At 36.2% G+C, this 14,588-nt stretch overlaps 2 protein-coding genes across 2 annotated transcripts in view; both read left to right on the top strand.

The window, feature by feature from the left end:
* The first annotated feature begins 65 nt into the window (after positions 1–65).
* On the top strand, positions 66–6,539 carry LOC112058424 (inter-alpha-trypsin inhibitor heavy chain H4-like). Its single transcript, XM_052891582.1, has 8 exons — positions 66–254; positions 852–1,004; positions 1,790–1,963; positions 2,934–3,021; positions 3,192–3,254; positions 4,414–4,766; positions 5,693–5,856; positions 6,407–6,539. The coding sequence occupies exons 1-8, from the start codon at positions 66–68 to the stop codon at positions 6,450–6,452; spliced, it is 1,230 nt and encodes a 409-aa protein (XP_052747542.1). The 3' UTR covers positions 6,453–6,539.
* A 1,326-nt stretch (positions 6,540–7,865) lies between these two features.
* The window catches only part of LOC112058422 (inter-alpha-trypsin inhibitor heavy chain H3-like), a 22,381-nt gene continuing 15,658 nt past the window's right edge, over positions 7,866–14,588 (top strand). Inside the window, exons 1-8 of the mRNA XM_052891583.1 lie at positions 7,866–7,982; positions 8,325–8,521; positions 9,901–10,011; positions 10,323–10,576; positions 10,667–10,770; positions 11,082–11,219; positions 13,604–13,742; positions 14,308–14,451. Of these exons, the coding sequence (XP_052747543.1) occupies positions 7,866–7,982; positions 8,325–8,521; positions 9,901–10,011; positions 10,323–10,576; positions 10,667–10,770; positions 11,082–11,219; positions 13,604–13,742; positions 14,308–14,451 (1,204 nt within the window). The remainder of the gene's footprint in view (positions 7,983–8,324; positions 8,522–9,900; positions 10,012–10,322; positions 10,577–10,666; positions 10,771–11,081; positions 11,220–13,603; positions 13,743–14,307; positions 14,452–14,588) is intronic.

Raw genomic sequence — 14,588 nt, forward strand, 5'->3', positions numbered from 1 at the left:
CAACCCATACGGGGCCCTTAATCATGAGCTGGTTCTTGCAACGAAACGATAGATTAAATTCTAAAATGGACGATATTATGTTCACAGGCAGAGACGCGGATACCACCTTCCTTCGCAAGCTCGCCCTTCGTAACAACGGCTTTTCACAGTACCTTTACGAAGACTATGACACAGGCAACCAGTTGGTCGATATGTACCGCAAGGTCTCTTCTCCTCTACTCTCTAACGTGAAATTCCACTATCCTAGTGAACAGGTAAATGTCAATACTGTCATTTGTATCTTTTTTTAAATCCCTCGGGATACATTTTTCCTGGATGAAAATAGCCCATATGTTAATCCAGAGTAAAATCTATTTCCATTTTTTTTTTTTTATTCTTTACAAGTTAGCCCTTGACTACAATCTCACCTGATGGTAAGTGATGATGCAGTCTAAGATGGAAGCTTTTGGTTTCTACACGGCATCGTACCGGAACGCTAAAAAGCTTGGCGGTACGTCTTTGCCGGTAGGGTGGTAACTAGCCACGGCCGAAGCCTCCCACCAGCCAGACCTGGACTAATTAAGAAAATCTCAATCTGCCCAGTCGGGGATCGAACCCAGGACCTTTTTTGTAAATCCATTAAAGAGGCCGTCAAAGTGTGTGTGTAAGTATGTTTGTTCCTTTACGCTGCGGCTACTAAAGCGATTTAGCTGAAATTTAAAATAGAAATAGATTTTACTCTGGATTAACACATAAGCTACTTTTCATCTCAGAAAAATCCATTGTTCCCGAGGGATTTGTGAAAAACTGAATTCCACGCGGACGAAGTTCTGGCGTCCGATTGTTTTCAATAAAATTCTTGATGTTTTTAGATACAAATAGGAACACTGAGTCGTAATCAGTATCACATTATCAACGCGGGCTCCGAAATCGTGGTTGTTGGTAAACTCGACGACGACGCTTCTGAGTACGACATTTCGCCGTATGTTACTGGATACTATGGCAGTGAAGATGGTCTTTCTAGAGTAAGTATTTAAAGCTATTTTATTCCTTTTTAACCGACTTCAAAAAGGAGATTCTCAAGTTGATTGGTGTTTTTTATGTATATACACCGATTACTCGAAGACGCCTTAACAGGTACATGCAGTGGGTACATAATGTAATAAATAAATAATGAATCTATACTAATATTATAAAGCTGAAGAGTTTGTTTGTTTGTTTGATTGAACGCGCTAATCTCAGGAACTACTGGTCCGATTTGAAAAATTCTTTCAGTGTTAGATAGCCCATTTATCGACGAAGGCTATATATTATCCCCGTATTTTTACGGGAACGGGAACCACGCGGGTGAAACCGCGCGGCGGCACCTAGTAGGCAAATAAAACAAAAGCAAACAAGTAAAAGTTAAAACGTAATATTATAAATATATCATAAGTGTGTGGAAGCAGTGGATATGACCTCTGCCTCCGATTCCGGAGGGTGTGGATTCGAATACTGTCCGGGGCATGCACCTCCAACTTTTCAGTTGTGTGCATTTTAAGAAATCAAATATCACGTGTCTCAATCGGTGAAGGTAAATATCGTGAGGAAACCTGCATGCCAGAGAATTTTCTTAATTCTCTACGTGTGTGTAGTCTGCCAATCCGCATTGCGCCAGCGTGGTGGACTATTGGCCTAACCCCATTCTGAGTGAAGACTCGAGCTCAGCAGTGAGTGAATGAGTGAGTATGGGCTGATAACGAGAAGTATATCTATGCAAAAAGTTTAATGAGTTCACTAAGCCAAAAGTTCAAATTGATTTTCAAAACAGATTCCCTACGAAGTGTACCCAAGAGTAACCGTGAAGTGCGGCACTAACCAGTTGCCTCTGGAGCGGCTCTGGGCCTACCTGAACATCAAGCAACTGCTGGACGAACGCGATGCTACTGATGATGAAGCTGTGAAAACCAGTGCCGAGAAAAAGGCTCTAAATATTGCTCTTAAGGTAACCACATCTAAATTTTCATTCCATATTAAGATACCAACAAGTACCTAATAGAAGACGAGTTATTTCAATCCTGTACGAACTTACTGTGTATCAAATTATATCTGGTACTTTTAAAATTGTATTAGCTAAGGTTAATAGTATTAGTAGTCATCAAGGCTTGAGCCGAAGTTACACAGAGAGACGAATATCTTAGCATTCTATGGATTCACCGTGCAGGTGCCGGATCCACCGCGTGGTAGAGAGAAAAACACCAAGCAAAGTCCAGGACTTGTGACTACTGGATGTAGGGTTAAGGAATTCCTTGACGATCGATCAACCCTCCCCTTCTCTGCTCGTGTTGTTCTCCCTACTTAACCAAATGTGTAAGATCCTATTAGAGCAGCTTTGGATACTCGTTCAAGTTATAGAGAGATTTTGCTCGTAATCCTCTTGCACCTACTTCTACGGCGTACATACTAACTACATCGCCATTTTTAGTTAGTTAATTTGTTAGGTCATTCTATTCATTCATTTCTACGAACTCTAACGCTTCGAAAACTAAAATGTATGGGAATGACAAATCTGATTAATGGGTTGTTTACATGATCATACATTTTTTTAGTTTTAGAGCGTTAACGTTTGTAGAAAGAGAATTGTTGTGACTTGGCTACAGGCCAGCCAGCCAATCCACTAACTTTGACATGACAGCTACCTGTAATAATTAACATGAAATACGTATTCCGTAAAGATCATTAACAAAAGTCAATATGTCAACGGGAAAAGTCATCACATCGGACGCATCGCATCAAACGGGTTTAAAATTTTACGCTAGATAAAATCCGTTCGATGCGATCCGTACGATGTGGATCAGTGGACGCACTTGTATGAATTTCTATATAAAGAATACTAAAATCCATTTGATGCGATGCGTCCGACACGTACGATGCGGATTTGTGGACGCTTATCTTTAATCACTGTTTGTTTTCAGTATGAGTTTGTAACACCTCTGACGTCACTAGTAGTAGTAAAACCGAACGCGACAAACGCTGTCGACCTCGAATCCGCTGACAAGCAACGTAAGTAAATAATATTTTTTTTTTGAGTAACCAATATGTTAAACTATAGTTACTCAAAAAAAGGGTTTTTAAAGTAAAAACAAATATGAAACTCAGAGTCCACCTTAAGTTATCGAAAAACTTTTATAATAATAAAATAAGTGATTTGAATGTAGCTTGTAATTTTACAGCAAGCTCTGGTTTTCTTGGTGGCGCGCAGTTTGCTGCTTCACCGGCTTTTGTTTCTAATGCAGGTACAATATACATAATAAGTTATAATTAATCATCAATGCATCATCATTATTGAAGTTACTTAAATATTAAAAAAAAAAATTCAACCGATTTCAAAATCACATAAATGTTTCCACAATATTTCGCTTTTAAGTTTAGTGGAAACATTTATGTAATTTTGGAGCCGTTTAAATTTTTTATTAAATTTTTTTATTTTTCCATTTTTAGTGTTAACATTTGTCAGTACGAAATATGAATACCCAAAAAAAGTGAATTATGTACTGTATGATAACCATCATCGACGATGACTTAGTTTCCTTAGCTGTCCTTCGTCTTCTTAATAACAGTCACAACCCATCTATGTGCAAAGTTTTCATCAATACAAATTTTTCTAGCCCAATCACAAGGTAGCTACTGTAAACCGTTGAAGAGTTCTCCTAACTGTCCTTCATCTCCATCACCAGACCTCTAATGACAGTCACAACCCATCTTGGTATAAAGTTTTCATCAATAAAAACAAATCACACTCAAACACGATGTAACTGCTGTACCTAAACCGTTAAGGAGTTTCCTAAACTGTCCTTCGTCTTCATCACCAGACCCTTAATGACAGTCACAACCCATATTGATGTAAAGATCTCATCAATACAAATTATTCAAGCCCAATTACAAGGTAACTGCTGTAAACCGTTGACAAGTTCCCTCATCTGTGTTTCGGCTCCATCATCAGTTCTCTCTACTCTACTCTAGACCTTCATTCAAATGTAGTTCTTTAAAGTATTCAATGAAAAAATTAAGAAATGCACTGGCCGCTCCTACGATTTAAAAAGTTCCTCTCAATTTCTCCAGGGTCCTATTATCAAATCCTGGTTTCCTTATCATGGTACTACCTTTGGAATATCACCTTTATAATAAAAAAAGAATCATCAGAATCGGTCCTTAAACGAGGAAGTTATACGCGAACATACATAAAAAATATACGGTCGAATTGAGAAACCTCCTCCTTTTTTTGAAGTCGGTAAAAAATGGCTGTTAGGTTATGAATTAATTAATATCTGGTATTATAAATATAATTAATTATACTGATCACATTTTGTTATTATGTTTATTAATTAAATCATAATATTATTTACTCGTTTATATGAATTAGCGTTTATTCTAATAACTCCGTTTTGTTAACAGCTGTATCTAGAGCTGCACCAGCTATGCTGTCTAAGACAGCAGTACGTCGAGCCCCTGGACCAGCAATTCAAGCTTTTATACCAGCACCAGCCCCAGCAGTTGCAGCAGACGCACTACAAGCTCCCGACGTCTCAACAATACCTTCACCTGGGCCTGCACCTGGACCTGCACCTGTACTTGCACCTGAAGCTGTACCTGCACCCACACCTGACCCTGCACCTGCGTCTCCTCTAGACAAATATCATCTTCAAAACTTCAAGTGGACATCATCGATACTCAACAAGAACATCAGTGCACTAGTGTTCGAAAATAATGGAATTCAGATCACACTTGACCTTACCGAAGATATTAATGTAAGTATTTGACAGCCTCCGTGGTGCAGTGGTATGCGCGGTGGATTTACAAGACGGAGGTCCTGGGTTCGATCCCCGATTGGGACCATTGAGGTTTTCTTAATTGGTCCAGGACAGGCTGGTTTTTTTTTTATTTATTAAAAATAAATTACAAAACATAAAAAGGTAAATTAAACGGACAACCACAAAAACCACAAAGATTTGACCTTGGTGTCCATCTGCAACTAAGCTTAAAAATAACTTTAACTAAAATAATATTTTCTTAGAAATAACTTTAACAATAATATAGCATAGAGACAATTTTGTTACATTTTAGACTAAATTAAATTAATGACTAAATGGTCGTGGCTTCAGTCGTGGCTAGTTACCACCCTACCGACAAAGACGTACCGTGAAGCGATTTAGCGTTCCTGTACGATGTCGTATAGAAATCAAAAGGAGTGTGGATTTTCATCATCAAGTTAGCCAGCTTCCATCTTAGATTGCATCATCACTTACCATCAGATGAGATTGTAGTCAAGGGCTACCCACCCAAAACCCACCCAACAGCCAAAACTGCGCTAGAGGTCGTGTTTATGTTAAATCACAGATTAATCAATGATATACAGATGGAGCGTATGGAACATTACGGTGTCGTAGCCGCTCCAAATACGAAATTCAAAAAGTAATATATTCTCGAGTCAGTACGACACGAACCGACGCATCAGTAATTTACAATATTATTCAAGAACAAAAACTGGGTTTTTTAATGAAAAAAGATAGTGAATTAGCCTGCAGACCTAAGTCATCATTCTTTGGAATATAAAAAAAAAACTATTAAATAATTATTCTGGGGATTGAACCTTTTTTGAGAACTTCCGACTGTGCCAGATTTAGTAGTTTTGCAGGCCTTACAAAAATTGGTTGTTGTTTCGTTTATTTGCCAGGTGCCAAAGGAGGCTGGTGGAGACGCCCAATGCTCAACATGGTGGGGCCAGACCTCAGTGGGGGCAAACACTGGGAACTCTTGCGTGTACCTCACACGGTGCCGCGTAGCCCAAACCCTCACAGTCGACGAATACAGTAATAGTTACTGTGTTATCAACAACAGGTACAATATGCAGTATTTACGGTTCACTAATCGAGGCGTGAAAGAGTAACAAACATTCATATCATCAAAATCATCAGTTTTCGCAAATCTCGGGAAACCATAGATTTTTTCGGGATAAAAAGTAGATCCAGATAGAATCCAGAGTAAAATTTATTTTCATTACAAATTTCAACCAAATAGCTTCAGTAGTAGGGGCGTTAAAGAGTAACAAACATCCAAACATACATACAAACTTTCGCGTTTATGATATTAGTAGGAAGGATTTTTTTTTTTGTTTTAATTTTGCGAGTGCAATTTTCTGTTTCTATCTATTGTGGCCCTAGAGGCACTTAGAATCTCTTTCGACAAACGCTAACGCTAACGCATAAAATATGGAAATGACAGATCCGATCGATAACGTGATCACGTTACTAGTCGATAACGAATGTGTTGGTACATACATTTTTTAATTATTGAAGCGTTTGCGATTGTGGAAATATAATCGATGTGCCTGTTTATGTACGTTCATGTATAATATTTAAAAATAATACGTTTGTTTTTTTGTTTACAGTTACGCTGGTGTTTGCTGTCCCAATAACGAGGTTGACAAACCTTGAAATTGCAAAATTTCATAGTGATTCAAGATTTTTCTTTTTATTTCAATGTATTTTATCATTTCAATTCATATGTATATTAAAGTTTATCTGTTATATATTTACATAGCTTTTTTATTTTTCTCCAGCTCCACTACCTTTAAATATAATGGGGATGATGACTAGGTTTGAATATATTGATTTTTATGATACATTCGGGTAAATAAGGTCAATGTTAACTAATTTATACATAAAAAGCAAAGATTGACTAGATATTTGCAAAATAAATAAGACCCCTTAAATCGGTGTAGCTCCGAAAGTAATGATCGCAGATACCTTGTTATTTTTACAAAATTGCTTTACTATTAGCGTAACCTATTCCCGTATTCCTCCGGTCCCGTAGGAATACGGGGATAAATTATAACCTACTGCACTTGGGTATAGTTTAGCTTCCCAACAGTGGAAGAACTTTTCAAATAGGTTCAGTACTTTCGCAGCCTATTCAATGCAAACATGTAGGGTAGGGTAGGTGTAGGGTAGATAGGGAAGAAGCGCATACATAAGTCAAAGCAAAGCTAGACCGGTTCGTCTAGTACCTACTCGTATAATTAGAAGAACAATGTACTTATATGATAACCTTTAATCTGAGTTATCAGAAGAGTCGATTACTTACCAATATATACTATACGCTGTTTACTTTAATGAAAAAGAAAAAATGCGGTTAAAAAAAATTAAAAATTGATGTGCATTGCTACCATTTATACCATTTTACCATTTTTGGTATTTTTTTAGAATAACGTAGAGATAAATGTATTTGAATTATTTATTAAACAACACTTATATTTTCGATAACTGGATACTGAAAAATTCTTCCTCGAGGAGGTAAATTCCTAACTTCTGATCTCTATTTCTATTTCTCATATACCAATAATGTCAAAATTTTATTCAGCATCCAAGACGCAAAGACGTTACGAGATAGGTCAGACTTATTTTATAATAATAGTTTGGTTTATCCCAACTGCTTATCAGTTTGTAATTTATTTACGTATAATTAAATATGGCTCGATACATATATATCGTCTATCTATAAACAAGTTACGTTCCTTTAGACGGAGACACGGATGTCTGTCAATATTGTTAATGAAAAAATTATCACATCATTTTTAATTTCGACCGTGCAGTGATTATAGTGCGTGGCGAATGATGAAATTGATAGAATTATAACGTTTAAATTAATTATCAAACGATTGATATGTATATAAACTATTACTAGCAAGTTACTGGACAGATATCGGTAATATAAAGGAATCTCTTGTTTTTATTCAATAAATTATTAATTATTGTCTTCCTTCTTTTTCATTAGTTAGACTAGTTATGGTAGTACCAATACCGCAAAGTTACAGTATACCTAGTATAAAATATTTGCAGATTATCATAATGAAATCATGGATATCAATAATATGCCTCTGCTGTGTAAAAGCGCCAAGTGCTTATTCTGCAGCTCTTCCAACTCAAGATGAACGAGTGATATTTCGTGACGACCACCCTTCTAAAGTGTGTATTAATTTTTTATCCCAATAGCCAAGTTTCCCATTAGCTTAAAGGTCCATAAAACTGAGGACTATTAAGGACTTATTAAAGGCGTATAAACACCTATTTCCATCGACTAGACGAGCTATTAATTATTCTTCAATATTATTCAGTATTCTGTAAATTCAGAATGGATCCCAGGTAACAAAAGCTGCTTACTTGCTACAGCTCATTTTCATCTAACTTGAGGGCTTGAACAGTCCACTACTGCTGGCTAATTTACTAACTTTGACGTTTGTTAGCTACCTAATGTAATTAATACAGATAATTGTTGATAACTAATTTATTTTCCCTATAACTTTACAGGTTACAATTCCTAATGACTCCAATGGAATGGATCACGAACCTATACAAATAACAGAAATGCGAGTGCACTCAGAAATCGCCCTGCGTTACGCTCGCACGTCTGTGATCACTCACGTCTACAACGCTGACAGCCGGCCTCAACAGGCCACCTTCCGCATGCTGCTGCCCGACACCGCTTTCATCAGTAACTTCACTATGTACGTATTTAATACCAGAAATACAAGAGCACTCAGAAATCGCCCTGCGTTACGCTTGCACGTCTGTGATCACTCACGTCTACAACCCTGACAGCCAGCCTCAACAGGCCACCTTCCGCATGCTGCTGCCCGACACCGCTTTCATCAGTAACTTCACTATGTACGTATTTAATAACAAAAATACGCGTGCACTCTTAAATCAACCTGCGTTACGCTTTCATGTCTGTGATCATTTACGTGTACAACCCTGATAGCCGACCTCGACAGGTCACCTTTCGCATGCTGCTGCCCGATACCGCTTTCATCAGTAACTTCACTATGTACGTATTTAATAACAGAAATACAAGAGCACTCAGAAATCGCCCTGCGTTACGCTCTCACGTCTGTGATCACTCACGTCTCCAAAGCTGACAGCCGGCCTCAACAGGCCACCTTCCGCATGCTGCTGCCCGACACCGCTTTCATCAGTAACTTCACTATGTACGTATTTAATAACAGAAATACAAGAGCACTCAGAAATCGCTCTGCGTTACGCTCTCACGTCTGTGATCATTTACGTGTACAACCCTGACAGCCGGCTTCAACAGGCCACCTTCCGCATGCTGCTGCCCGACACCGCTTTCATCAGTAACTTCACTATGTACGTATTTAATACCAGAAATACAAGAGCACCCAGAAATAGCTCTGCGTTACGCTCGCACGTCGGTAATCACTCACGTCTACAACCCTGACAGCCAGCCCCAACAGGCCACCTTCCGCATGCTGCTGCCCGACACCGCTTTCATCAGTAATTTCACTATGTACGTATTTAATACCAGAAATACAAGAGCACTCAGAAATCGCTCTGCGTTACGCTCTCACGGCTGTGATCATTTACGTGTACAACCCTGATAGCCGACCTCGACAGGTCACCTTTCGCATGCCGCTGCCCGACACTGCCTTCAACAGTGACTTCACTATGTATTTAATAACAAAAATACACGTGCACTCTTAAATCACCCTGCGTTACGCTTCCACGTCTGTGAATACTCACGTGTACAACCCCGACAGCCAACCTCAACAGACCACCTGCCGCATGTTGCTGCCAGCCACAGCCTACATCAGTAACTTCAGTATCTGTGTATTTATGAACAGAAATACGCGAGCACTCAGAAATCGCCCTGCGTTACGCTCTCACGTCTGTGATAACTCACGTGACTAACCCAAATTGCATTACAAAATATTTATTAGTAAGTTTCAGTAAATATTATTTGCGAATTAGATTCAAAAAATTTGTCAGATTGTTTCTTTTTTAAAAGTCTTTCTAGTTTTGCGCAATTGATCTATCATAAATGATGAAAAGTTGTTATTATTATATTGATTAATTATTCTTGTTGTAGGTTTTTAAATGGAATAGCTTACAAAGCAAATATTAAAGAAAAAAAAGAAGCTTCACAAATTTACAGCAATGCAGTATCGCAGGGAATTAGTGCAGCTCACATTTCTGCCAAGTAAGAAGATAAAAATAGGTATAAGGGTTGATAACGTGTGTGGAAGAAAGTAAACTTAATAACCTATACATAAGTGTTAATATTTTAGGCTGACTTAAGAAAACTTCATTAGCACTTTTGAAAGCCATTTAATTATGTAGAAACTACGAACAATCTTAAATATTATCAAAAATTATATTACAGCATGGAATTTTAGAGAATTCATAGCACTTGAATGTCAGTTTAAAAAAAAATATAAAACTAAAGTTAAAAAATAAATAAATAATAAAGTGTGTACCGATTAAAAATTAATAATAAATAACACTTAACAGAGCTCGCGACTCGAACCATTTCACGGTATCGGTCAACGTAGAAGGCAACTCTACAGCCATCTTCGATTTGAGATACGAAGACTTCCTTGTCCGTCGCAACGGATTGTACAATCATGCAATAAACTTGCACCCCGGCGCTACCGTGCCAAAAATGGAAATAGTTGTACATATCAAGGAATCACAAAAGATAACTAAACTTTTTGTTCCCGAAGTTCGAACTGGTAATGAAATTGATGCGACAGAGAACGATGCGCGTAAGTACGTAGACCTAAATGATTTCTTTGCTTTTATATAAATGAATAAGAATAATCATCAATCAATAATCACTTTCTTACGTTTTGCAGAAAATTTAAAAGCAGGTATTCAATATGGTATCACCAAACATGAAGTAATGGTAAATTTTACTCCCGATCTAATAGAACAAGGAAGACTTGCAGAAATATATGAGGTACTTATGATTGAGTTAGTTTGTGTAACATTCCATATTAACAGATTTTTATGAGACAATTATTTCATTATGTGACAAGTATTCATATCTATATTGAGCTATTTAGATCAGGGTCAAAAGAAATGAATATATATAATAGAACTTTAGTTATTTTAAACATTTACTACAGTTGCTACCTGAAATCAAATAAAGGAGTTTTATACAATTATATCTTCATTAAAATTTATTTATATATCTGAATATAACTATTTATTATTATTTAAATATATATCTAATATATGTACAATCTTGAAGTATATTTTTAATTTTAGCAAAAATTAAAAGAACGAAATTCATTCGAATACCACATTGGTTATGATCATAAAAAAGAGAACGACCATGATGATATAGTTCTCGGTCAGTTTGTAATACAATATGATGTAGAACAATCTAATAAAGGTGAAATATTGGTACGTATAAGCCTTTCTGCGATTTATATTAATTTTAAAAGTCTAAAATAAATTATAAAAACATCATATTTTTTAATGTATCCAAACACTCAGTATACTATATCTATACTAGTATTACAAATATTTGATTGTTTGCATTGAATAGGCTCTGAAACTACTAAACCAATTTCAACAATTCTTTCTCTATTGGGAAGGTACACTATCCTCAAGTGCTTTATTTTATTTTATCCCCATATTTCTTCAATTAAGTAAGTAAAATTATTGTTATACATACATTCGGACAACGTGGCAATACTGCCAGCCCTCTGGGCACTTTACCAATGATCATCGATTCGGATGAATTTTGCGACGCCTAAGTTTGTAGGTATAATTTTATATTTACTTGTATTTTATTTTTATAATAAGATTAGGTTAGGTAAGTTACTAGTAATTTAAATAGTATTGTATTTCATCATCATCATCATCATATCAGCCGATGGACGTCCACTGCAGGACATAGGCCTCTTGTAGGGCAAAACTTCCAAACATCACGATACTGAGCCGCCTGCATCCAGCGAATCCTTGCGACTCGCTTGATGTCGTCAGTCCACCTGGTGGGGGGTCGGCCAACACTGCGTTTACTAGTGCGGGGTCGCCATTCCAGCACTTTGGGACCCCAACGTCCATCGGCTCTTCGAACTATTTGTATTGTAATTAGTTAGTGTAAATCATTGTAAAAGCAAACTGAAGTTGAAAAAGTTTAAATCAAATCGGTTTGGGTAAATAGATAGATAACTTGCTTTTTTTTTTAAAGGCACGTGATAGCCCAGTGGCCTTCGATTCCGGAGGGTGTGGGTTCGAATCCGATCCGGGGCATGCACCTCCAACTTTTCAGTTGTGTGCATTTTAAGAAATTAAATATCACGTGTCTCAATCGGTGAAGGAAAACAGTGAGGAAACCTGCAAACCAGAGAATTATCTTAATTCTCTGCGTGTGTGAAGTCTACCAATCCGCATTGGGCCAGCGTGGTGGACTATTGGCCTTACCCCTCTCATTCTGAGAGGAGACTCGAGCTCAGCAGTGAGCCGAATATGGGTTGATGACGAACTTGCTTTTTAATTTGGTCAATAAAACTTTCAGAGATACAAATAAATGGGATGAATTGATATTTCAGGTAAATGATGGTTATTTTGTTCATTTTCTGGCTCCATCTGCGCTTCCGCCAATGAGTAAGCACGTGGTATTCGTGCTTGATACATCAACATCTATGATGGACCGTAAAATAGACCAGCTACGTAACGCAATGAAGGCAATGCTTTCAGATCTCAATGAAAATGACTATTTCAACATAGTCGAATTCAACTCCATCGTTAAGGTAAAGAATTTTAATACCAAAATCAACAAGATCATTCTCTCATCATATCTACGCAGGCAGGCGCAGTGGGTAGTGACCCTGCTTTCTGCATCCACGGCCGTGGGTTCGATTCCCACAACTGGAAAATATTTGTGTGATGAGTATGGGTGTTTTCCAGTGTCTGTGTGTATTTATACATAGTATATAATTGTATATTAATATTATAATATCAACTATCTTAGCACCCATAACACAAGCTACTCTGTATGCTTACTTTGGGGCTAGATAGTGATGTGTATTGTTTAAGTATATTTATTTATTTATTTATTATTATTTATCTCTATAGAGTTCAAAGTGTTTATTAAACGCAAGCTTTTATAAAAGTCTTACTATAGTGTTAATGATTACATAAATGATAAAAAAACTTGGTGTTAAACTGCATTATACGACTGTGTGCTTAGTTTTAAATAAGTTTGTAAAATGGTGGTAAACAAAAACAAAAAAAAACTTGGTTGAGTTTGTTGTGGGCTCTTCTCGGACCAAGGCGCTTTGGAACCCTCGTAACTTTAATTTTAAGTTTTCGACCATTATTACCACCTTTAGATTAAATTAAACTATTACAAAACTTGACTTTTCAAAAGTGCTTGTAAACTAAGCCTAATTGAAATAAATTAATTTTGAATTTTATACGTACATTGGATGAAAAGGAATTTCTATATTTTTACTATTGTTTGTGTTGGTAAGTATCTCTATTGGTTTGGCAATTCTTTGTTTCCCACTTTTCTTAGTATTGAGGAAGAATGCAATAAGAAACTTAAATTAACTTATAGTAATTACTATACAAATCATGCCCACGTGTACTGGTGCCAGGAATAATAGGCTCCATTTACGAGTTAGACCAGGCTGATCCTACATTGTCTACTAATTGCGAGTAAGCAATGATAATATCATTTTATGTAAAGTTCAATCACTATCTAAAGGATTATGATCCAACTAAGGATCTTTTTTGATTTATAATTTATTTATAAAACAATTGATATTTTTTAATAGGTACATGATTTAAAGGAGGCTGAAGAAGTACTGTCAATGTGGAACATGCCTTCCACCAAACTAGTACCACCAGCTCGTGCTACGCCAGAAAACATTGCTAAAGCGAAAGTCATTGTATCTGAACTTGAAGTTTCTGGAGGTAACCAGTAACAAAACACCTAAAGTATAAAAACAATTGCTAGTAGATTTTAGAATAAGCTTTAATTTTGCAAAAGGTCATTATTTCAATTTAATTTAGTTTGTTGTTTTTGGTGTAATCCCACAAATCCAAAAATGGAACAAAGCGTTGTCGCATTTTTGGTAGCGACACAGATTCACAAAATAATATCATACATTTCAATCTAACTTCATCGCGTCCTTAGTAGATTTATTAGTATTTATTAGTAATATTATTAACTTTAATTTCATCATCAGTTTTGTTTTGTGTGATGATCATTAATTATTATAAATTAATTAATGTTAATAAAGCAATGATCAAATGTTCAAAATGAGTATTCGTGGCTTAAACCTCACTTGGTATACTTTATTTATTTATATCCTTGCCACAATAATTGATAATAATCGTTCGAATATCAAAACAAATTTAAATATTAAACTATAGACTATCTCTAAATATTTAATTATTTGTTTATTTATTAATCATTTTATAATTAACATTTGTAAGCTGCAAGTAGTAAAATTTTAATTATGATATGCTTTCATAGCTACCAACATCTTCAACGCACTGGAAATTGCTTTAAACCTTGTAAAGCAAGAGATACATCACGAGAATAAAACTGCATTGGACAGTGAAATTGTTGATAGTAATATTACTACTAACTCAATGGAAGGAGAAACAATAAGTTCGAGTAAGTGCAAACAATTAAATAACTAATTATTTTAATAAGTAAGACTTTAAAACATTAGATGCAGCAAGAACAGCGCATTTAATAAATAAAATACATTAAAATTAAGAAGTTGAGCATAATAGTGCCGTGATAGCCCA

This window comes from Bicyclus anynana, chromosome 4, assembly GCF_947172395.1.
Source record: "Bicyclus anynana chromosome 4, ilBicAnyn1.1, whole genome shotgun sequence".
NCBI lineage: Eukaryota > Metazoa > Arthropoda > Insecta > Lepidoptera > Nymphalidae > Bicyclus > Bicyclus anynana.